Source organism: Nasonia vitripennis, chromosome 5, assembly GCF_009193385.2.
Source record: "Nasonia vitripennis strain AsymCx chromosome 5, Nvit_psr_1.1, whole genome shotgun sequence".
Lineage (NCBI taxonomy): Eukaryota > Metazoa > Arthropoda > Insecta > Hymenoptera > Pteromalidae > Nasonia > Nasonia vitripennis.
Window position 1 is genome coordinate 26,899,818 of NC_045761.1, and position 23,845 is coordinate 26,923,662.

At 41.3% G+C, this 23,845-nt stretch overlaps 2 protein-coding genes across 21 annotated transcripts in view; both read right to left on the reverse strand.

Moving 5' to 3' along the window:
- Positions 1-5: 5 nt before the first annotated feature.
- On the reverse strand, positions 6-2,793 carry LOC100119584 (NAD kinase 2, mitochondrial). Its single transcript, XM_008208713.3, has 7 exons — positions 2,664-2,793; positions 2,350-2,550; positions 1,825-2,119; positions 1,429-1,752; positions 1,261-1,345; positions 923-1,184; positions 6-840 (listed from the first exon to the last, which is right to left on the reverse strand). The coding sequence occupies exons 2-7, from the start codon at positions 2,384-2,386 to the stop codon at positions 608-610; spliced, it is 1,236 nt and encodes a 411-aa protein (XP_008206935.1). The 5' UTR covers positions 2,387-2,550; positions 2,664-2,793; the 3' UTR covers positions 6-607.
- Positions 2,794-3,019: 226 nt separating this feature from the next.
- Positions 3,020-23,845, reverse strand: part of LOC100119546 (bromodomain adjacent to zinc finger domain protein 2B) — a 41,157-nt gene continuing 20,331 nt past the window's right edge. For 3 of the 20 annotated variants that reach the window (XM_016985877.3, XM_016985875.3, XM_016985878.3), the window contains 24 exons: positions 22,485-22,922; positions 21,891-22,170; positions 21,714-21,731; positions 21,315-21,570; positions 20,877-21,150; positions 20,225-20,664; positions 19,831-20,157; positions 19,487-19,761; positions 19,292-19,373; positions 17,542-18,009; positions 14,383-14,448; positions 14,253-14,297; positions 13,420-13,473; positions 12,103-12,421; positions 11,198-12,021; positions 10,328-11,114; positions 9,986-10,249; positions 9,404-9,905; positions 8,977-9,328; positions 7,714-7,835; positions 7,498-7,639; positions 7,161-7,408; positions 6,369-6,656; positions 5,431-6,063 (listed from right to left, as the gene is read on the reverse strand). In XM_016985877.3, the coding sequence (XP_016841366.1) occupies positions 5,883-6,063; positions 6,369-6,656; positions 7,161-7,408; positions 7,498-7,639; positions 7,714-7,835; positions 8,977-9,328; positions 9,404-9,905; positions 9,986-10,249; positions 10,328-11,114; positions 11,198-12,021; positions 12,103-12,421; positions 13,420-13,473; positions 14,253-14,297; positions 14,383-14,448; positions 17,542-18,009; positions 19,292-19,373; positions 19,487-19,761; positions 19,831-20,157; positions 20,225-20,664; positions 20,877-21,150; positions 21,315-21,570; positions 21,714-21,731; positions 21,891-22,170; positions 22,485-22,922 (7,052 nt within the window). In that variant the 3' untranslated portion in view covers positions 5,431-5,882. Of the gene's footprint in view, positions 6,064-6,368; positions 6,657-7,098; positions 7,409-7,497; positions 7,640-7,713; positions 7,836-8,976; positions 9,329-9,403; positions 9,906-9,985; positions 10,250-10,327; positions 11,115-11,197; positions 12,022-12,102; positions 12,422-13,419; positions 13,474-14,252; positions 14,298-14,382; positions 14,449-17,541; positions 18,010-19,291; positions 19,374-19,486; positions 19,762-19,830; positions 20,158-20,224; positions 20,665-20,876; positions 21,151-21,314; positions 21,571-21,713; positions 21,732-21,890; positions 22,171-22,484; positions 22,923-23,845 lie in introns of those variants that run through there. The other 17 variants (XM_031931042.2, XM_016985882.3, XM_032600858.1 and 14 more) reach the window with 17 other exon arrangements.

Consider the following 23,845-nt stretch of genomic DNA (forward strand, 5'->3'; position numbering starts at 1 on the left):
CGATGTAAATTGTTTAAAATATTATTTATTAACATCTACAATTGTACAAAATATAATATCATTTCAAAAGTTACACTTTTCATAAAAGTAGTTAAATATCACATTTGACAAAGCGAATTAAAAAGGTCTTTTTTATTAAGTCTCGCTGATTTTTTCTCATCTGACTTTAATTAAATAATAGTGAGTATCTGATTAAGATCTCTTAGTTAGTAGAGTTAAAAAACAACGATATAGACAGATGATTAGTTGACGTTCATTGTGAAAATCCTAATCTACTTGTGCTTGAATAATTAAGATAGGAATTTCTTCAGTACATTTAGAAAAACAAAATGTACCAAATTTTTATATAAATATTGGCTCTCAACTCCTTAAAAACATCGATGCAGATCTTACGAAATATCTAAAAATATATAAATACGAGTAGACAATATCAAGCTTCCTACTCAAAACCAATCATACGTGATTGTAGTCCACATTGTTACACCGTGAGGCAGTGTAAGTTGGAAATAATGTATTTCAAAAAGTTGTTCTCTGGACAAAATTCAGAGGGAAACTTTGTTCACGTCCTTCGGGAATGTTTTCGCAAGTTAGTGATATTATTTGCTTATCAATCAGGAAGAACAATATTGCGCAAAGTGTCTTCTTCGCGAGCCTCGAGAACTGCCGTGGTTCCAACATTGAAACGGACGGCGATGCCACCGTCGATGACCAATCCTCCGTCATAGCACTGAGATCTCACTGTCAACTTGTCGCAAAAACCTCGTGGATGGATATTTTTCGGCATCGGCCAAATGTGCTTGAAGATCATGTCGCGAATGACGTAACTTAATTTAAGTTCATCTGGAAAATTCCAAATTTTCATTGGAATGTAAGCGATACGTTCGATTTTCAAAATTTGGAAACGTCAGAGCACGAATTTTACCTGCTGGGTACTGAAGTCCTGAGTTGAAATCGTAACAGATTTTTTTCATTTCCTCACACTTGGGAACTTTTTTACACCCTGCCATCGTAAGAACATCCTCAACCATTTGTGGATTGAGAGCATTGATTGCTCTGTACCATGAACTTGATCCCGTTCCGGTAGTCACACACAAACCAGAACTTTTTACTTTCTTAAATGTCTCCTTCCCTAGATTGATATGTAAGATGCTTATTCTCGCTGAAAGAGACTCGCCGATAAAAACCTGTTCACAATTTATAAAAATATAAAAATCATCAATTTTCAAAATTAGCAATTATAAATCAGAAAACTTTACTCACTTCATTAAGAGCCAGCCAAGGTAATCGCCTCTCTTTAGGAAGTTCTCCTTTTGGTATTGTAGACAAATGATGAATCACATAAAATCTAGAACAAATTCATTTGACTCATAGCCTAAATATTCTATTTTAGAATTAGAATTTCATACTAAAAAGGCAATTCAGTATTACTTGTCATCTGCACAACATGAACTATTGTCATGCATGTGAAAAGGCATCTGCCAAATATTCTCCCCGTGAAGAGTTGTTCTAATCCTGGTCCTCATAAAGTATTCAAACTTCCCAGCTCTGAGTCTTTCAAATATCTCAGGGATATTGTTAGTATATTTTGGAGATAGCATTAAAAATCCCTCAGAAAATTCAGGATCTGAATTGATGCCTACTATAGGTTTAGTGTTATCGTTAATTAAATTGGAAGCCAAGAGAAATGTGCCATCTCCACCAACAGGTACAATCAAATCTGCCCAAGCAATACTGTCAACATCTATACTGTGCCTGGAATTTTTTAGTTTCACAAAGTCAGTAAAAATTATTCAACATCAGCAATTTTTAGGAAGCAAAACTTACCTGTCTTTGACTCGATACGTGATATTCAAGTTTTTAAGTGCCTCCACAGTTCTTGATTCTGTTGCCTTATTTCGATTGTGTCCAGCCAGAATCGCATCATAATTGGTACCTCTTGACAGTAATTTATCTTTCAACTGATTTTCACTAAGCTCAGGATTCTGAAGCTTCTCAATTTGGTACCTCGAGACTTTGGTTAAGACCAGCACTCGTTTTGGCACAAAACTAGATTCCAATCGTGCGGATAAGTGCAAGATCTTGTTTGTATTCTGGGTTGTTTTAAAAATTTGTCGAGCTCCTATTGTTGTTGGAAAAACCAGAAAAATTAATAAACAGAATGCAGTATAAGCTCTGATTAGTCATTATGCACTCAGTATCAATTAAAATAATGAATCAATTGAAATTGAGCAGTTGAGATAAATGACGATTAATTTAAGTTATTGAAAAACCCACTAATAACATCAAGCAATTACATGCATGTGCAATTTAAAATATGCAAAATTGATTACAACGGCTAATTAGACTCACGATAAGCTCCTCTACGAAGATGAGCCAGAGCTGTCATGGTCCTTGTTTATATCACAACATGCACTAGTAAAAAGCGACAAGAGTATATACTGTTCAATAGAAACCAGTCTTCTTGTTTTGTCAAAGTTGTTAGTTCGGTCTTAACCTCGCCATCCGGGCATCCGGCATCGGCGCGGACTGGACGGCTACTCGCCTACTATACTGCAGAAAACAGATGACACAATAGTTAGACGCAAGTATAAAAGAGGGGAATGTTCGGCAATCAAGTGTCTGAGTGTGCGGTTTTTTTTTTTTTTTTTGTACCGGGTATATACCTTGAAAAGCGTCCCTAAAAATGCCGTAATTACTGTTATTATTCAAATATCATAAACATAAGCTTTAAGCAATATTATTCGCCAGTTGTAGCAGATAATGTAGCGTACTTCGCGAGACCGGGGCTTATCACGTTTCGCACACAACTGCATTATCTACTCATGGTATGCTATTCAAAATGGGAAAATCGATTCCTCTTATCTCGTATACTTGAAGCTTTAGTTATGCAATACCTTATTATTCCGTTGACAAAAAATTAAGGCAAAATTTTAACTTATTGTGAATATTAAGATTGAATAAATCAATTCGAACAAAGATGGGAACGAGAGTGGAGGGAGAGTAAATAAGAGTCGTTCTATTCGTTTACACGCTTCGCTTACACTTTATTAATTCATTTGCAATACATTAATTAAGTCTGTTTAAATAGCAATGATAGGCTACCTAAAGTAAGCCATCGTTTAAACTATAGACAATCATAATACCTCTAAATTCTTCGCTTCTTCGCCCGCGCATTTCGTTTCGTTACTTTACTTTTATTTTTATTTCGTTATCGAGGATTGATACGGTCGACTTCGCTATAATTATTAATATTACACTATATAATGTATCATAAGATCGCATTAAAAATTAAAATTCGTATAAAAAGCGTCGTCATTCGTGAAACAACGATTAATAGCTGAGCTAGTTTTTTCAAATAAGAGTTGAATCCTTAAAAAATTATTTTCGTCTCTTATTGTTGGTACGTGACATTTACTTTACAGTACCCCTATAGTGTGTCATTCGTATCTCACAGACAAAAGTTTACATTTTGAAATTCTGAATCAACGCAATACTGCTCACTGCCACTAACAAATTTTATTACTATTTTTTTTTTTTTTTTTTTTTTTTACAAAATAGAGAAATAAATAACTTACGTAAAAGAGAAATTAATTAAGTCTACTGTTTGCTCTATCAACCAAATATTCACTCGCAATTATAAAAAAGTAGTTTACTCAATGCATATCAAAATTATTGCTATACTATATTTATTTGCAAAATTAAATTAATAATCCGTTGACTTTACAGTCAAGAAAACGAACACCTTTCTTCATTTTATTTTTGTCACCTGTCATTTTTTTTTGACGGCTGAATATTTTTTTACGAGTGCAAATATCTTTTATATTACCTACGAGCGTTGTTATACATGTCATTATTACAAGTTAAATTGAAAATCATGTACATCAATTACATACAAAACAATTTGTTTCAACGATTTTAATTATCGCACTCATAATGCAATGCATCCACTCACGAAACACATCTCTTTAGAACCGCAAGTCAACACTAAGTTGCATTAGTAAAAACTTTACAAAGTTTACAAATCACATACGAGTTTGAATTAATTAAAAAACGAACTTAAATTTACTTCTCATTGTTCATCAAAATTATAATTTCAAACATCTCGACAAATGAATGCTTTTAATAAAAATTTTTTGTTCTTTGCCATACAAATCTATTGATATGGAATAGAGACAAGATGAAAATTTAAAAGAAAAAACCTCCGATTTTGTTATGGTAATTGAAAGTCAAGCTACATAAAAGATAATAAACGAGCAATGAAATGTAGGACAATTCCTTCTTTTATGCAAAACTGTGAATCACACACGAAATGTATACGATCTTTTTTTTAGCTTATCCTATATCGACATATGCATTACAGGAGAAAGTCTATACAATGAAATCTAAAATGCGATCAGGGAATTCGCACCGCAAATAGAACATTCATAATGCCACTTCTTTTAAGAACCTTAATGACAAACGGCGAGCTCAGACCGGATTTAAAAAACTCTTTATAAAACTGTACACTACACATTGAAAAGCAGAGCATCGCATTTACTAATTGCGCATTTACCATCTTTTTATATTTCTCGTATTAAAAAGTACCATATTATCGAAGTTTCTATTTCAAACTCATTCACAGCTGTAATCATTATTATCATTATATAAGCTTCGTAAAACGACTCGCGTTGTTGGTTGTTTTTGTCATACTTATATACAGTTCGAACTCTTAAGTTCCACATTAATCATCAAACTCTTGTTTGCAAAGGGCACACCTCTTTTTCTTTTTCATTTCCACATTACGCAGAGTGCAACTTTATTTAATTAAAATCTTAAAATACTGATAATTAATGATAACTCGAATCATTCTTTCTTGCCCTTTCTTGCTTTATAAAACCTCTGGCTTTTCGTTACTTTCACTATGTACACCCGGTCTGATTCCGAGCTTCGTCGCAGGACTGTTCGAACGTGCAAATGGAAAGGTACACGAACGAAATTCTGGAATGGCATTTAATTTGCTTCAAAATTGCTATTTCGATTCAGATACGATCTGTTTGCTTCGTCTGAATAATGTTTATACGTATATTGTGTATGTATAGCGTTTGAATGCATATCTTTACATTTTATATATAATAATTATTTATTCATTTGTATATACCTTTTATATATAATATATCTCTATCTCTTTTTATCTCACATTCGTTACTTTGCAAAATATCTCTTTCGCCAATGACTCTGTTATATTAAGCCTATATAATACAATATCGCGAATCGTTTTGGATTCGCTTAGGCAAAACTGTTTTCGTATAAGTACATTGACCGATTCTTATTACGATTCGTTCAAGACTATGTGTCTTAAAAAAAAAAGTTAAATTAGAACGTGGCGCCTGCCGATAATTCAAAAAGAAAACGTTGAAAACTCTGTGCTACAACAGTTTCTTTGGGTCGTTATTTGAAAGTATAAGAAGTTTTTGTCTCTTATAAAAGTGATTCATATCTAACAATTGAACAAAACTAAAATTCAAGAAACTTTATTTTAAATACCGCAAAGAGGAAACATTGTTTGTAGAATGCATTGGATGAAAGCTGGTGAGTATTTAGGAAATACTTATCGATTAAAAAAGCAACAAATACCGACTAACTGTGGCAAAATCAAACGAGTGTCGAGAATATTAGGCCGGATCGAAGTTGAAAATGAATGAAGACTGCGTATTGTGTGCTTTCGATTGGCAAACGAAGGATGAATGTGGGATCGCTAGAACGCGATCAACGCGAGGATTACGCTACGGTCGTCATGTCTACTATCGGCCTCCTTTTTTTACAAACGTAGCCATATTTCATTTATTCACTTAATAGTAAAAATGTGCAAAACTATTGCAGCCACTACGGACTCGAGCCGATCCTCAGCTATGCGCCTGTGGATGAGGCGGCGGAGGAGCTCCTGTTATTTCAGTCCAGCGCGTCTCGAAGAAGTTGCGCATCCCATGGCCAGCTTTGCCCACAGGACTGTCGTCTTCATTGAAGACTTCGCAATTTATAAACATTTGCCTAACGTCGGCGCAAAAATCGTCTCGAGATTTATATCTAAAACAACGAAATACGGTATTAATGGAGTTCTTAGTAGAAGAGGCTGCTGCATAGACAGCATGGATAGATGGTCATAACCCAGTCTTGTAAAAATTATTTAAAACGCAAATAAAAATGCAAAAACATAGACGGTGCAACGTTGAAATCAAGTCTTGCTTTTAAGATATCTTAAAGTAAAAAATTATTATTAAACGTTAATAGTAATAGACTTTTCACCAGGTCATGAAAGTTCGTCGAGTCGTGAAATGTATTTTGGACAGTATATCTATTGTAAGAGTAGCTAGTCAAAAACTATAACTTACACACAATCCTGCAACTTCTTCTTGATTGTACTGAGATCCATGGGGGTTTTTATGATTTTCTTGTACGTCGGAAATTGTTTGGTGTTGACGGGCAAAAGGAAGGGCCATGCTTCATCTTGCTGTTCTAATTGTTCGAGGAGAATTTTACAGGGCGCGAGCTCCCGCTGCTGTTTCTTCGTAAGTGTTTTACCAGCATTTCCTTCTTTCCTCGGCGAGGCAGTAGGTGTCGGCGGTTCCGACGAACTGACATCCTCTACATGTGTGTTCGAGGTTGTCGACGGCGTTGGACTGCGGCGCAAAACAACACATGAGTTACCATAAATCACCCTTGTTCGACACAACGTACCAGCTTCTAAAGCTTCAGGGTGTCTACTTAATGAAATAATAAAAAATCTATGTCTGCCGGTCAGCGTGGCCGGACTAACAAAATTTATACAATCGTAGCTTGTGAAATTAAAAACTACGTATACAGGGGTGTGCCTATAAGCGTTATGTACCATGAGGCATACCCCGTTTTTCGCATTGAAAAACTAATAAGCAACACAAAATAACTCGACATTAATTCGTTTATCCGTTCTTGTGTGACGAGCTTACTGGTTAATATAATCACAAGTGAATTTATGTGTCTCAATCAGAACGTTCATTTTTTTTAAGACGAACTTTGACATTAGTATTCGTTCTGATTTCTAGTAGTGATTGGGATTTTATTTTGTAATTCGCAATGGTAAACCTTGTAAATAAAATACGTTGGACCAACGAGCCGACACATTTGTTTTGCTTTAACGTAATCACCTAGCTGGTGGATGATCAGAACATTCACTGTCTCGAGTGACGCCTCCTTTTTCTCCTTTTTCTCCTTTATCTCCTTTTCCTCCTTTTTCTTTCTTCTCCTTTCCTTCTTCTGCTTTTTCTTCTTTTTCTCCCTTCTCACCCTTCTCTCCTTTTTCTCCCTTCTCTCCTTTGTGACTCCTTCGGCTGCTATTTCTCTTCTTTGGTTGTTTACTGTGACAATTTGAGCAGTACCACTTCCCTCTGGGCATCTGTAGAAATCATTAATAGGTCAGTTATTATAGAAAAAAAAATATATATAATCATATACCTCCATTAAGAAACATTATGACGGAAGTACCTTTGGCATTACAGGATTATGGCAGTCAGTGTGATAAGCTCTGGGACAGAGCTCGCATAGAACCAAGTTTTTACCAACTCGTTTACCACAGACTAAACAGTTTCTCTCTCCTGTTGCCTTATTCATACATTCGTGGCAGTACCTACAGGATGAAGATGATTGTGTATAACCGCATCGATGAAGAAAGAAAATAACAATCTGGGTTAATATACTAACCAATCACCATCGGGAATGTTTTCCATTTTTGGACGGAAACAATAAGTATGATAGCCGCGATCACAGCCGTCACAGAGCAGCAGCTTATCCTCGTTGTCGCCACTGTGACAAAATTGGCAGTTCTGGAACAAAATATACTCTATGTTGAAGTATGCAGTTTTTCAAATGCTTATTTTTGTTTGCTAAATGCCGCTTTTTGTAAGACTGATGTATTTTGTAACACAAGTCCTTCTTGAAATCGTATTAAAATAAGAGGAAGCCAATTGTAAAGAATCAAGCCAATAAAAATAGCATTTAATCTTGAGTTAGTAAAAAAAGCAGCACAAAATTATTTAAAAGTTGATAATTCACTTCGTCTTATTTTTTTCGTGTGTACTTTTAATTTGAACATTTTAATATTATTAAACATGCACCATTTAGCAACATAAATAAAAAAATATGTATAATTTTTAAAATAATATTAGTGAACATTGAGGATTGCAGCAAGCAAGGAAGTGGAGTTAAATCAGTACATAGGTTACATAAATACTTGCTCAGTAAATAAACTATGATCAAACGATCATTGCTAGGCAAACTGAGCATGTTATAGTGCAGACAGCCAAATAAGTGAAACCATAAAATAAATTGCTGTAGATAATAGCCATGCTATGAATCAAAATTTAAAGAATCCTTGATTCGCACCAAGGCAAAGCAAGGAATAAATTAAAAAAATTAACACTTTCTGCTGCTTTTTAACATATAAAAGTACAATAAATATTAATCTCAAAGCATCAAGCGTCATAGCTTTAAAATCGACGACTCAATCAGCTGTGTAGCAGTAATGGGATAAAATTACTTTTTTACCCATATTGTAAGAGACTCCATTTTAATATTGTAATTCGCGAGAAATGTCATTATTTGATCAAATCGTTCATATTGTACCCGTAAATTTTAGAAATTATTTGAAGTTCTTCCTCAAAATGTGGGAAAAGTAGAAGGATCGAGAATCAAGGATACGAAAAATAGTGCTCTGACAGTTATTTTTTTAACTACTTTGCAAATAGAGTAGATGAACAGTTTTAACAAATAAAATTACTGCATCTAAATGTTGCCACTTAGAAGCAGGAAATAAAATTTTGTCGTATCATTTGACGTACATAAAACAGTGCGTTTAAAAGTGAAATAATTTGTTGGCATGTTGTTGGTGGATAGGTTTGTGGACGAAAGGATCGTGAAAGACAGGAAGCGTAGAAAGTTGGTTAGTAAGTTAGTGCAAATACCCACAGAGGCCTGAGTAGAAGACATTAGCTGTTTGTTTTGAGTAGCAGATTTGAGTGAGACGCTGCGATTTCGTAGCTTGACGCAGACCGACTTTCTAGCTGGATTCTTTAGACTCACAGCCTTCATGATGCTCTTGTCCCAAGCGATGCTGGCCTCAAGCATGTACAACGCCATAGCGAGCTGAGCAGAAGTGTGAGCCCTGGCGGTGGCCTCACGCCAGTTATTGAGACCTCGTGGAGTCGTTTCCTCGGGTGGACCTCCACTCGAGCCTCCATCAGTCGATGAGTTTGCGCTAGTGTTTGCAGCAGCGGCTGCTTGCTCTGCTTTTAGAGCTGCTAGATTCGGATCACCCGTACTGAAAATTCAGGTATATGAATTTAGCTCGCGCAGTCACGTATACCAAAATCAAATTAAATAAAAGAAAATTTACCAAACACCGAGTGGCGGTTTGAGATATCTCCTCTCGATAGCCGCCTCAAGAGACAGTAACCTCTGACGCGCCTGCTCAACCGCACTGACTTGCTCCATTTCGTGAAGCTTCTCCAGTTCTTCGGCTTCTTCGGTGCCGGCTCTCGGTGGCAGTTTCCAACCTTTAACTTGCATACTGGCGTTGGCAACCTTGTCCTCGAGAGCCTCGACCTGCTCCAAGAGCTGAGCATCTACTCGAGCAGCGACCTGCTCACTCCATTCTTCAGGGTCGTCCGACTTGGGAATAGAAACTGGGGCTGCATCGTCCTCACCGTCCGACATATCGGTGGCTGTTACGTTACCAGGGTCCACGTGAATCTTGCCCGTTACCGCGAGGAAGGATTCCATGATCGCCCAGGTCGTACGTTTCAGCTCCTTTTCTCGAACGCCGCGCGAGTGTAGGTGCTCCAGAAGTTCTTGGAAGGTGTCAACGTCTTTTATCCTCCACCAGCCGTGCCGTAAGTCTAATTCATTGGTTGATTCACGTTAGCAAAATTTATGAAACACAAGCATTTGGATTTTAAGTAAAATGATATCGCTATACCTTTTGGAACCGGTTTAGCTTCACCGGGTGGCGGTAGACCGTGAATTTTGAGATATTCTAGTTGAGTAGCTTCGTCCTGAGTGAGAATAAGTGGCGCTGGACTGTCACACCGCTCGTAATTTGGACTAGCCGGCGGTGGGAATATTGGGATTTTCAGTTCTGTAGAGTCCGCAATTCCGAAAATTTGCTTTGTACTGGGACCAGATGTGTCACAAGTTTCTCGAGGAAGGATCGAAAACCAGTTTGTCTCAGTACAGGTAATTTCTGTAAATAAAGTACGTTTTGTAGATTCTTGTGCTAGTACAGCAATCGTGTTCAAATAATGTAAGATTAACGCATTACCTGAAAGATAGCTGCCGTTCAAATCCTTACCGTTGTGCAAATTATTAACATGATTAAACTTATCGCCATTGACTATTGTCTCGACAATTTTGTCTTCCATTTTGATCGCAGGCTTAATAATCTCTTCGTCAGTGCCGTTTTCCTCTTTCTTATTCTCCTCAGTCTTGATATCCACTTCCATCTTAGTAACTTCGGCCTCCTGTTTTGCCTCTTCCACCTTAGAATTATTCTTCGCCTCACTGTCAACTTCGTTTTTAACTTCGGCAATCGAATTCTTCGAATCCTCCGGATTACAATGATTTACTTCTTTCTTATCGTTACTCGTAACCTGTTCCTCGCCATCCTCGCTCTTTTTCTTCTTTTTCTCTTTTTCCTTCTCTTCGACCTCCTTCATCTCCACATCTTCGTTGTGCGCGTTCACCTTCTTGTCTTCTTTCAACTCGTTCGGAGTCTCATTTTCTCGATTCTCAGTGCCCGTTTTGTCTTCCTCCTCTTTGACCTCGGGTTTAGTCTCGGTCTTCTCCTCGACGGGCATGTCTTTGTACTTTTCATCAAGCTCGGCCTGTATGCTAAGCACCTCCGGTTCGGCACTCTCCATTGCCTCTACGTAGATGCCGCCAGCACATGGTAGTTCCCAGTACCTTCTCCAGTATCTGTCCTGGCCGAATATGTGAGCGCGTAGCTCCTTCGATGAGCCGTTCAACTTTTGCAACTGCTCTTCGGACTGCTTCAGGAGTTTGTCCAGTTTCTTGCCGAGCTCTTCGCCTGACAAATTTTTGTCTTCCTCCTACAAGCAAAAAATACCAAAAACATGAGTACTACACTGTAGAAAAATAAAAAATAATATTACACAAAAATGACGGAGGTTACCTCTTCAGGCTGGGTACCCTCGCTCTCGTTCTCCGACATCTCATGATCATCTTCGTGAGTTTCCTCCTCATGATGATGATGGTGATGATCGTGTGGATCTTCGGGTGTCGGCGTCGTGCCCACAGCACTGGAATTGGTATTCTCCTCCCCGTCCACCTCCTTCTTCTCAACCGTAACATTTTCTCCAGTCTTGTTAACTATCACTCCTACGGCCTCCATTCGAACTTTTCTACTGTGCAGCTGCCTGAGTTTTCGGATTTTTGTGTCCAGCAGGAATCTCTCCTTCTTCAGCTGCGCGACGTTTTCGAGACTCTGCTCGATCTGTCTGAGCACAGCTTTGTTCTGCAGTAGCTCGTTGCAGAGGAACGCAAGCATCTGGGCCTTGTGCGTAGGGTTGAGCGCTAGGAAGGGTTTGTCGCGCAGTCGCTCGGACATGCGCCAGGTCTCGTTGTTGTGCAAGTGCTCGTAGAACTGGGCGTTCTTGCTAGAGCAGTTAAGCGCGTTGTCGCCGCCGTTCTGGTGATGGTCCGCGAAGCGTTTGTCGCGTTCTCTTTCGAGACACACTCCGGTCAGGGCCTTAACTTCACCTGTGGCGTTGGCGTACAGATAGATGCGCAGGACCTCGCTGATGTTGGCGTGTGTGATGTCGGCCTGTCGCAAGCTCTGCCCCAGACCTGTGGTGTGACGAGCCGGTTGCGGGATTCCCGGGTCTTCGATTGCGCATACCAGTAGGTGAGTCATCACAGAGAGCATCTCCTCTTCGGCTTCCTCGTCGTTAAGGAGGGCTGCTTGCAAGCTCTTCAGGCTTGGCAGCGAGTCCATATCTGTATCGGTGAAATGCATATTGGGTTAGGATATTCATAGTGGATTATTCATTAGCGTTCGATATTGACTCTTTAACTCACCAAAACCGAGCGTCTCCCCAAAGTTGTGCAAGAACTCGAAAACCATGACGATATCCGCGAAGGCTTGACCGGACAGTTTCAAGCCGGACATCCTCTTGATCTCAGGCAGCGGCTTGTGGTCCGTCAGTTCCATATCCTCGACGGGTTTTCTGATCTGCTCCACCAGCTCGAGTTCCATCCTCCTCTGCTCGGCTCTCCTCTCCTTTGAGGCGATCCTCTCGGCTCTGGCTTCCAGGCGTTTCTTCTCCCTCTCCTCCATCTTGCGACGGTTCTCCAACGCCCGGATCAACGCCATGTGCTGTCGTCTTCTTTCTCTCTCCTGTTGTGCCAAAAGAAATCAATCAGTCGTGTGCGGATTTTTTTCTCTTTGAAAAAATAGAGAGACGGCGACGATGATGATGAATGGTGATGATGAAAATAATACAGAAGAAACGTGACGAAAGTAATAGAATAAGTGGCACTCTGTCGTCGTTCTGTCATGCTTCAACCACAAAACCACAGGGTGTATATAGTAGTACTCAAGTCCGTTCTTTTATAATAGATACTTCAAAGTTTTCAAACTACGGTTAACGTTACTGATAGATGACGCTCGACGCAGGTGAAGGAGAGTAATGTACGTATTCTTGTAAAAAAAAAAACAAAAACAGACTTAACGTATAGTGTTTAACCCTCGGCTCTTGTTTCTCGAAAGCCCCGCGACGATGACATATATTTCAATCGCGCAGCTCGCGTGAGCGTAAAATTTTTTTACGGATTTATCGCTCGTTATTCGACGGGTAGAGATATGGGAGCGTTGCGTGTAAAGAGATAGGAGAGCTATTCTACGCGATTTTATATCTGCGTTACTGATCCAACCCATGACGTTAAGTGATTCGAATTTTGAAATAGATTATTGATACACGTATTAACACTCGGTATATCTGCAGTGGTTGTTATGCAACGATTAAATCGATGAATGAACAGATGAACGAGTGATTGTTATTGCGTAATGAATCGTTAACAAACAAGCGTCGAATATCCTTATCCCACGAGCAACACTGAGTGGTTACCATTTTTATGCGTTAATGAGTTAAAGGATGTGTCGTCGTGGTCGTTAAAATACGAGCAAAATCAAAATACACTGCGTTAATGTCAAAAGCTGTCAGCTTGTGCAAGCAAAACAAAACAAAGGATCTCGGGAATTTTTAGTGGAGATAGAGATATATTGATAATTATGCGTGTTATATAGGGTTATAATAATTATAATAAAATCAGCAAGATCAGGGTGTGTAAGAGAGGACATCAGGGTGGTTAAATCAAGTTAGGTATGAGACATACCAGCTCGACGGTGTAGAGCATCTCGCGCTGCTTGGTGAGCTCCTGCATGTACATCTGCGGCACAAAACACATCCAGTCCACCAGTGCTCAAACCACCGCTACATTCATTCTGAGTAATCGAGGCTTTATGACGAAGCTCGCGTTGCGTTTCTTTTCGTTTTTCTGTTTACTTTGACGTGGGGTTGCATTTTTCGCGTATACGCGAGGAAAATTAAAAGAAGAGAAAGACTGTCGCGGGAGAAACTTCAGTTTCGCGGCTCCATACGCATACATTGCAATATTGAGAATGATGCATGGTTCGATGTGATCGAATGCGAGGAAAATGAAGATATACTCATAGAAAACTCGAAGAATTACAACTACAAAAAAAAAAAAAATCTATACAGTCTACTTCATAATATAAATATAATCGATAGTGTACATAATACTCACACTAAAAATACTTACGCAAACAGTAAAAGAAATTTAATAAAACTCAAAGAGAGAAACGTTGAGGTGGTCGACATTTTCCTCTACGTTCGCGAAGCGGTCTGCACGCCACATGTATACGTTTACTAAACAAATACAGTAGACTGAAGTATAAAGAAATTTACGGTAACGTGCAGACGCACTTTCTCGAGTCGTATAACCGCTTGACGATAAACAAAAAAGCCGTATATGAAGAGAAGCTACACAAGAGTATAGTATACAGAAGAGATATAGAAAAAAAAAAAAAACATGGCACGTAAATATGTAACTAGTTCTCTACGGCACACCATATAATTCGAGTGAGCGACGATAAAGCCCGGCTGTATCCACGCGACAATATTTTTTATACGAAGCCCAAAACTCACCTGTTCCTTCAGTATGACCGCCTGCTGCCGTTTGAGTTCCCGTTCCTGAAACATAAACGAGAGCGGAGATTTGAATTTCGCGGTCTTTATCAGGCGCGAAAATTTGAAGAAAAAAAAACGAAAAGCTTACCTGTTGCTTGCGCTGCTGCTCCTCCATTCGGATCTTTTCGACCTCCTCCTGACGTTTTTTCCGCGCCTGTGCACATTTCAGAGTTCGATCGTCATTCGCATTCGTGGGGATGGTCGGGTGGGGTGGATTAGATATTTATATATATATGGAGAGCAAGCATCAACCAAGGAGATTGACGGAAATTTCACGACTCATTTACAGTAAATATAATATAAAGTATAGAAGTGAAAATACATATGTGTATAAATATACATATCAAAGATCGTATAATGGAAACATTGAGAAAAATTATCTACTTCGTTCATACTTGCCAGAATTATGCACATATATATTTATTGGTATTGAATTAAAAAAATGCGGCGTGTCTTATATGATCAAGGCAATTTCGTATATATATTATAATATTCTTAGTACGGCGAGAAAAATGTGTCTGTGTGTTTCTTTCGTTTATGAATCTTTCCTCGTTTTACGCTTCGTTATAATCGTGTTTTTTTACTAATTTATTTTAATCGTCAAACGTTCGATATCATGCTGCTATAATGCAATGCTATATATTCAGTGTGATCTTTTTACTACGTGTCCTGTATCCGACAGGACCTGAGACTAATGTACGATGCTTCTACAGACACAAAAGCAGTCGCGCGATCGCAAGTACAAAATATATATTTTCGAAAAAATAAATCTATCGCGAAGATTTGTTCGTCGGGAGTACACTATAGAAAATATGCTGGATATGTATAAGCAAACGCGGATATTCAACTAGGAAATCATAAGTTTATCTTCGATCGCGACGATATTTGAACATTGGACTAACGACTATAGAAAAAAGAGGCATGCAGCTGACAATTCGATACACTCCCTTAACAATTACAGATAAAAATCACTACTATAATTCAAAATTATAACGTTCCAAGCTTAAGAGAGCAGAAATCGTTTAAATCGAGCATAAAATAATAAACTGCTGTTACTCTATGAGACAACTGAAAAGTAAATCTTCTAATATAACATAAACAAAATAATGGTTATGTATATGTGACACAAAAGCGCATAGAAAACCAACACCAAGGAAAAATAGAGTAAACCACTAAAAACCCGAAAAGTATACCAAAAGTATATACATAGTACAAAACATGTTAAAATAATCAGCAACCATGATAAAAATCAACAAAGTATTAAGCATTAAAAATATTTATAAAATTCGCAAGCAACAGCTAAGCATAATGGTTCAATTAGCAAGTATATATACGCAGAATTACAATAATGAGAGTAATATTACAATTCTCTTGAGTCTCTATAATAATAGTAATAAGCATTTACACAAAATTATCGTATGAGAGTACACAAGTACATATAAAAAAGACGTTAATATAAAGAAGATTTATACAAATTAAAAAAGAAATATTCGCAACCTTAAAGATCTATAAATGAGTGACGTAAAAAACATGTTGTATAAATATATAAATGCGACTTCGAAAAATTACAAAATCTGTACAAAGTGTATGTAATACAAAATATACGAATCGTACATTGAAAAAGTAATAATAATAATAATAATAATAATAATGATAATCATTTCAGGAAAGAGATAGAGAATAAATAATATAAGAAAAATGTATACACGCATTGGTATTGAAATTAATCCGCTTACCGGTATACAGTTACGATAAATAGATAATCAAATGTATTATATATAAAATACTGAACTTTGGCATGCTGTGTGATTATACAGCTAGCTGTTATACATAGTGACAGGAGAAGCTAGGCACAGGATAGTATTGCGGCAGTTTTATATCGCACCTACTTTTACGTCAGCCTCTATATAGTGTCTAACGTGCCTAATAACTATGGTTCAATTCATCGTTAATTCATTTTTATTTGGTTATCACTCTTTATCTTTGGTCTCGTCAATCGTTGTACTCTCTCACAAATGATTTGTTCTCTCATTGTCCACTTTCGGAGATTCTTCGGCGCTCTTCTTGCAGAGTCCTCTTGACCGTCGGATTTTTTTTTTTTTTATTTTGGCATCGTTTTGCTTTTGGCAAGATTCTCACCGACGATTAATTATGCTTTAATCGATTATCGCCTACGCGTAGACGTTATCAGGATCGCGTTTTTAGCCGAATTCGAGCGAAGAGCAAAACGATCAGCTACACCTACTTTGACAACGTTTTTCAGAGTGTAATAGTCGCTGCGTCGAGAACTAGATGTATGTGTTCATCATCATCACTATTATTCGGTATGGCAAGCAATTGGCTAGTGGAGGGCTCGTCGAAGTCGAGAACCATCATTGTCGTCAACATCAAGCTATGAGCATAATCTGTGGTGTGCAACGTCGACGAACCCTCGTCAACTGTAACGTACGTTTTTTTCTAGCCGAACTTTCGGTATACACGTCATCTCATTTTACTACATAAGCTTGTACAAATAAAACTCAACATCTAAATCAACTAAACGAAACAAAAGAAGAGGTATAAAACGAACTAAGGAGGTAGCACAAACCGCGAGCGCGGCACCAAGTCTTCACCACACTGAAAACTCATCCGACTCGTGCTCTTTCGTATAATCATGACGATAACGATAATTAATAATGATAATAATATAAATAAATAATATCATAACAAATAATAATAATCATAGTCGTATCAGATAATAAATCATAGTCAAATATAAGCTTTCCTAATATCATGCAATGATCAAGAAACATAAGGTCAAGGACACAGTATGTATCTCTCTAATATCTAGATCACAACGTTTGAGTACACAATTTTGCCGGCGTCGACCATAATCGTCTGCTTTCGGCATTAGTTATCTTTCAGAGCGTAGCCTGCTGTCGATGTCGCTCGGACAGTGTATAGTAGTAGTATATATATACCATAAAGAGTATGTGAGTGTCTCGAGTGTCTCCGTGTGAAATGCTCTGTATCATCACGCTCGGCGCAAAACATACACGAGTGTGTACAGCAGTATAATATGTGTGTTCTCATGGACTCGCGCAGGAACAGGTGGATCTCGGTATAAGAACGGGCAAAGACAGAGTGGCAGTGGTGAGATAAGACGGAGAGAGATAAAGAAAGAGCGAGTCTACTTGTCTGTCTGTGTTGGTTTTGTTCTGGATCTCGGAGAGTCGGTGGTGGTGGTGGTGATGGTGGTGGGTCTTACCTCCAGCAGTTCCTGACTTTGCGTCTGGCTCTGGGCCTGCTGCAGGTGGTCCGGCTGGTGGGCCGAGGGCACGACGCTCGGCTCGCTAGCCGAGGTCGTGCTCAGCTTCGTCGTCGTCAGGGTCATGGGCGTTGTTAGCGCCGCCGGTGTCTGCTGCTGACTCGGCTGCTGTTGCTGGGGCGAGACGAGCGGCAGCGGCTGCATAATGTGATGATGATGGTGATGATGATGTGCGTTGGCGGGTGCCTGGGAGATGATCTTCTTGGCGGTCTCGACGTCGAGCTCCGAGTGCATCATGTCGCGGTTGCGCCAGCTCTCGGCGATGCTCTCACGGTTCTTCCAGATTGTGGCAACGGTGCTGCTGGCGAGTCCGAGCTCTCGCGCCACGTCGCTCTTGCTCTTGCCGCGCTCGATTTCTTGTATGATCTTCATCTTCTGTTTGATTGTGAATGCGAGCCGCTTACGACCCTGTTATAGCATCGACCGGCGTACCAGGCCGCACGTCAGTCCACTTTCTTTTTGTTTCTTAGCTCTACTTTTAGCTGTGTGCTTTTATTGTTTATAGTTAACCCGGCTCTAGGAGTTTAAGCTTTGAGATACTCTCGAGATCTCACTAGTTTCCTACTGAAGCTTCTTTTCTATTTTTGCCCTTACTTTGTGTATAGCTATGGTTTGGCTTTTACTCTCTAATTTGACATAGGTACACAGATATTGTATAGATCTTAGAACTGTGTCTGTTCTGTGATACACGAATTGTGGTCATGATTTCGGTAGTTTGATATAGAGTATAGGCTTTATCGTTGGTGATGTGCTCGATGAAGGCGTGATTTTCTGAGGTTTTTATTGTGCGTGTGTATATAGGCGTTGATGTGATTAGGCAGTTAAGGTGCGGTAGGACATGTCTGTAGCCAACTATATATAGTGATGTTAGTTAGTGAGTCGGTTTTATTTGATTTGATCTTTGGTGAAGGAGTTAATCTGAACTGGTCGATTTCTCTCTCTCTCTCTCTCTTGCACTGGAGATTTCATTGTTTAACTCAACCAGCGGACTATAACTGATGCCTCTAAGCGATCGACGGATACTTACAGTCGAAGAAAGAATGCAAGTGAAAAAGAGTTAAAATAATGTTCTCCGCGAATAAAATAGAGTCAGAGTACTTTATATTGTTTGACGATAAAAAAAGCGGAGTTCGCGTTGAAAAATTACAAAATAGTTGTTTATACAGAAACGAAAAAACTGTGGATATAAACGGAACAAATGGTCTGTACAAAGTTATACTCGATTATCTTAAAGTGAATAAACTGAAAAAAAAAATGTTCATGCTGGGCTCTCCTGTCACTATCGCTAGCGAATTATCGTTGGCTGATGTTTAAGTGTATAATTGGGATAATCAGGGGGCTCATGGTTGAGGGTTCAAGGATAACGAGTAAGAGTAATTTTCTATATAAAATATATAAATGTAAATATATATAAATATATATAAGCCTATAAGTGAGAAAAAAATGTACAAAATCCAAACCTATATATATTTATATGATAATAATAATAATAATACGAATGTCAATCGACATAATTGATACATAATAATATGTATAATACGGTACACACAAAGAGCATGCGACACGCACGACAAGTGGATAAAAATACAAAAAACGTAGGTATCCCAAATAGAAAAGAGAGTAGATTTTCAATGAATGAAACAACGAGATTAAAACAAAGTGAAAGAGCTCAGTGGCCGAGGACACTCACCTCGAGTAGCTGCTGATTTCGAAGTTCACGTTCCCTTCGCACAGCCTCCTGTCTCTCGTTCTTCTCTTGCTCCTTTATCAATCTGAAAAGTCACATTTGAACGTCAAGGCAATTTCCCCAAGTCAAAAAACGTTCTCTCCAGTTCACTTTGAGCGAGCAATAAAGTCATACTGTAGTTGTCGCGTCGCTGTATACCTGGCCTGTTCCTTGTGTCGCTGCGCCTCTTCTTTGGCCAATTTCTTGGCGTAGGCAAGTTTATCTCTTTCGTACTGGTTGTTCATCCTGATGTCCCGGAAGCCACCAGCTGCTCTGAGCTCCTCGAGTCTCCTCGCCACTTCCTGAGCACCCAGCCTCACGAACTCGGCCTCCGCTAGGCCCATTGTCGGCTGCAGAAATTCACCTACCAAAGGTCGCGACGAGAACGAGAAATTTGCCGTCGTCAGCTCCGCAGGATTCTGCATCTCCAGGAACTAAATCAGAAAGCAATCGTCACCATCTGACCTACTCTGTACCATCGAAAGATCGGCATCGAGACAAACCTTCAACAGTTCCGAGCTGCTCCTGAAGATTTTTCCACATGGACTGTAGTAAGAGACGTCGCCCTTGATGATACCGGTCTTGCCGAGGCCTTTGATCACGGTCTCCCGTTTCCAGCCGCGCTCGAGCGGCAGCTGCAGATCCTTGTCGCTGTGGTTCATCTTGCGCTTCTTCGCGCTGGGCGTACCGTCGGCGTTGTCGTCGTCCGTGTCGCTCAGGACGTCTGTATTACTGCCGCTCTCGCTCGTCACATCCATGTTGCTCTCCTCGCCAGAAGCTTCCATAAACTTGTTCTTCATTTTCTCCTGCAACGAGCGCTGTAAAGCATACTGTATTCATTATTTCAGACGGTTTATCGAACATCGAGTAAACGCCAAACTACAACGACGTCCTCACCTGATGCTTGTCGTCGTGGTGACTGAGCGTCGAGGCGTGCAGTTGCGCCGCGAGTATGTTCGACCTCAGCAGCGAGACCTGGTGCGAGAGCGGCACGTTGGGGTCGAGTGCAGGCGTGGGCTTGATGCCCAGTGCCCTACTTTGCGCTAGAAGCGAGGCCACGGTGTTCTTCTTGGGCTTGGAAACACCGCGGCCGAGATTGCGCGGACGGTCCTTGTGGTGGGTCGCGTTGCCAGCTGCGCTCTCGCTCTCCTCGCTGCCACTGCTCGGCCTCTGGGGCGAGTCTGCCGCTGCGAACAGCTGCGCCAGCGAGGGATTCGGACTCGCCGGCACAGGCACCGAGTTCTGCGGCACTCGCCTTGGCTTCGGCCCGGGCTTACGACGCGCTGAAACGTTGTCGTCTTTGTTAAACGTGTGTTTGTGTATTCTTCTGTTTACTGCTGGTATGGTAATCGTTGAATTATTAACTTTATCAAAACATTGGAAATCATAAAAAAATGCATAAATCAACGAAAGGATAATATGCAAAATACTGAATGATCAATCTGACGTCGAGTTCGGCGACAGAAGAAAGAGCGTGAAAACGTTTGAAAAAGTTTGATTCGCGATCCTAATCTCCAAATGAAAAGTCAGTCGCGACGTTGATACTCACAGGTTCTGTCGGACGCGAGTAACGACTGGCTGAGATTACTGAGCTGGCTGAGCGGTTGGCTGCTAGTGAGGGGCGATCCACTGCTCGCCGTGGAGGGTTTGAGAGACAGGTTGAGCGGCGCGTCCGCGTCGGCCGAGTTGCTCGTCGTGTAGGTCGGCGGCGCCGAGAGTAGCGAGCCATTGGTCGAGTGCGCCGGTAGCTTGATCACCTCCACCCGGTCCACCGAGTCCCTGTAGTCGTTGCCACTGTCGTTCTGCAATCGATGGTTGTTATACTATAATTTTCATTGGGAAACAAAAAAGAAAATCGTTATAGCGTGATACAGCATTAGCTCGATGACAACTCGTATAAAATAATAAGAAAATCATAAGAAAAACTTCTTCGTTCGCCCAGGAGGGATTCCCTTCGATGGTCGAGTGAGAGAGATTCCGAACTCACCCTCGAACGACTGTACTTGCTGGTGGGTTCCATCATGAGGGCAGCCGCCGAGGCGGCCGCGCTGTTGGTCTGGTGCGTCGAGAGTCCAGTAGTCCCGGGTCCGTGCACGCTGACCGATGGCGAGTCGAGGGATATCGTCTTCTTCCTGCCGCGGTTCGTCGTGCCGGGGACCTTCGGGCCGACTATGCTCGACGTGTACTTGATGATCTCCGTGTCCGGCGGTAACCTCACGCCGCCCAGTATGCTGCTCGGATCGCTGTACGAGGGAAGAAAAAAATCATTCGTTATTCTTAAGCTCAATAATACATCATCACAACAGGGTTACGAGGATCAATGCTAAGAGCTACGCATTCGGGAGGTTGTACACATCGAAAGAAAAAATCTCATGAAGATCGTCACCTTGTATCCTTAGCGGGACTACAGTGTGCGTGAGTATGTGCGGCGCGTGTGAGAGAGATATCGGGGACAGACAGAGAGAGAGAGAGAGAGAGAGAAAAGCAGTTTAGTGCGTCGTTTTCTCCCATCTTGATGGTTTCGTATGCATATGCGCGAGTATAGGTGGAAGAAGATGCTTACCTGACGACGTTCTGCTGTGAATTGGATGATTGACTGGTGCTCGTTAATGAGGTACTAGTGTTGTGATGCGAGCTCGAGGACGATTGTTGCTGCTGCTGCTGTTCCCGCTGCTGCTGTTGCTCCCGCTGATGTTGCTCCCGATGCTGTTGCGCTTGCTGAGCATGTTGCTGGGCCTGCTGCTGCTGCTGCTGCTGCTGCTGCTGACTCGAGACGTGAGCCGCTGCGCTGGCGTGACTCGAGCTCGAGCTGTTCGAGGCCTTGTGACTTTTGCTTGACTTTGCTGTGGATTCGAGAGAGAGAGAGAGAGAGAGATAACAGTTAGGATTTTTCGACGACCTTGATCGATACGCGATCGATTGGCTTGATTTTATCGAATTCCATTAAAAAGTTTCCGAGTTGCATTTTTTATGAATGCCAGCGGGTATATATGAATGAAAGATCGATCGAGCTATACAAGCGCTTCGTATGTCAACAACCGAATAGCGCCGATGATACAACTATGGCTATTTTCATAAAGTTCCGCGTATTGGATACATAATAAGTTCAGCGCGAAAACTTTTTATATCCATCCTTATTCCCGAGGAATATACTCACACTTGCTGGACTTGTGCGACGAGTGCGACGGCGAGGGCTGGTTGAGCAGCGCCGGTGGATACGGCGGCAGGAGGCTCTCGGCCCCCGGGGGGAAGCCGGGCAGTCCAGCGGCTGCGGCGCCCTGGAGCCTGGCGATGTAGTCCTGGGTGGCCAGATGCGTGGCCATGGTCCACCAGGCCGAATTGATGCCGAGACTCGCCGCCTGGCTCGCGGCGACGCCCAGCGTCCCCAGGCTGCCATGGGAGTAGGGTGGAGGCGGCGGACCCGCCGAACTTGCCGAGGGACCTGCGCCGAAGCCGCCTGGACCTCCGGCGTGACCACCGGCCCCGCGACCCAGTATCGCGTAGGCCGAGGGCAGGTGGTGGGCCCCGAGGCCGTAGCCGGTGGGCATCCCGCCGAACAGCGAGGAAGCGGCGCTGTCGCCGCGCGGCCAGTAAGCTGCAAGTGGAGAGAACGTTTTTTTTTTTTTTTTTTTTTTTAACTCAACGAGGTGTTATCGTAACGGAGGAAAAGCGAGCGATGTTAAAGTTTCATCGCGTCTTTAACAATCTTAATTAAAGAGGTGCTTTCTCTCTAACAAGCCCGTCGTTAAATCGCTTGAATATTATATCGTTTAGTCTTGAGCGGCTCTTACGAGTATAGCATGTCTAATAACTTTTCAGACGGGCCTGTGTAATTCTCGCTCTCGTAATCGCACCGAAGAGTGGTCGATAAAACTTGCAACGCGCTGATCGATGTTTACACGCGGTTAAGGAGAACGACTTCCTTCCGCACATCGAGCCGAAAAGCCAAACGAAGCGTAACCCGTCATCAGCCGCGGCGGCGTTGCTCGGCCCTTAAAAAATAATAAAAGCCTCGCGACTAATTGTATAAGCCCGGAATATCGATTCACATCCCCAGGCAGCAGCGTCAGCGGCGGAGAACTCCAAGACAGAGCTATATAAACGAGGAAGCGAAAAACAGAGGAAAGCTCGCGGCTGTTGCGAAACACACAAGTGAAGAGGTCGCGCGCGGACGTTCGCTGCGTTATAAGCGACGTTATGCCGCGCGGTCCTCTCGAGAGAATGCCGTCAGTCGTTGAATCCCTCCTCTCTCTCTCTCTCTCGCTTCTCTTCACTGCAGCAGCCATTCCATTCGACTCGAAAGTTCCGGGTAGCAGAGGCGCGTTAACGAGCGTCGGCTCGCGCGCTCTGTTGCCCCTTTCCTCGTTTCGCAAAAACTCGTTTCTTTCGCTTTTTTCGCTCTTGCTGCTTCGCGTCAGGATTTTTTGCGATAGCTGCAGTGTCTCCCTCGTTTCTTTCGAAATTCGCGCCTAAATCCAGTGTATACTCGGCGAAAGGCGGAAGCCTACCCGGCTGATT

Coding starts and splice junctions, on each gene's coding strand:
- LOC100119584 (XM_008208713.3), bottom strand. CDS start 2,386: ATGACAGCTCTGGCTCATCTTCGTAGAGGAGCTTATC. Junction 1,753..1,824: donor ACGTATCGAGTCAAAGACAG/GTAAGTTTTGCT, acceptor AAAAAATTCCAG/GCACAGTATAGATGTTGACA. Junction 1,185..1,260: donor CTTGGCTGGCTCTTAATGAA/GTGAGTAAAGTT, acceptor AATTGTGAACAG/GTTTTTATCGGCGAGTCTCT.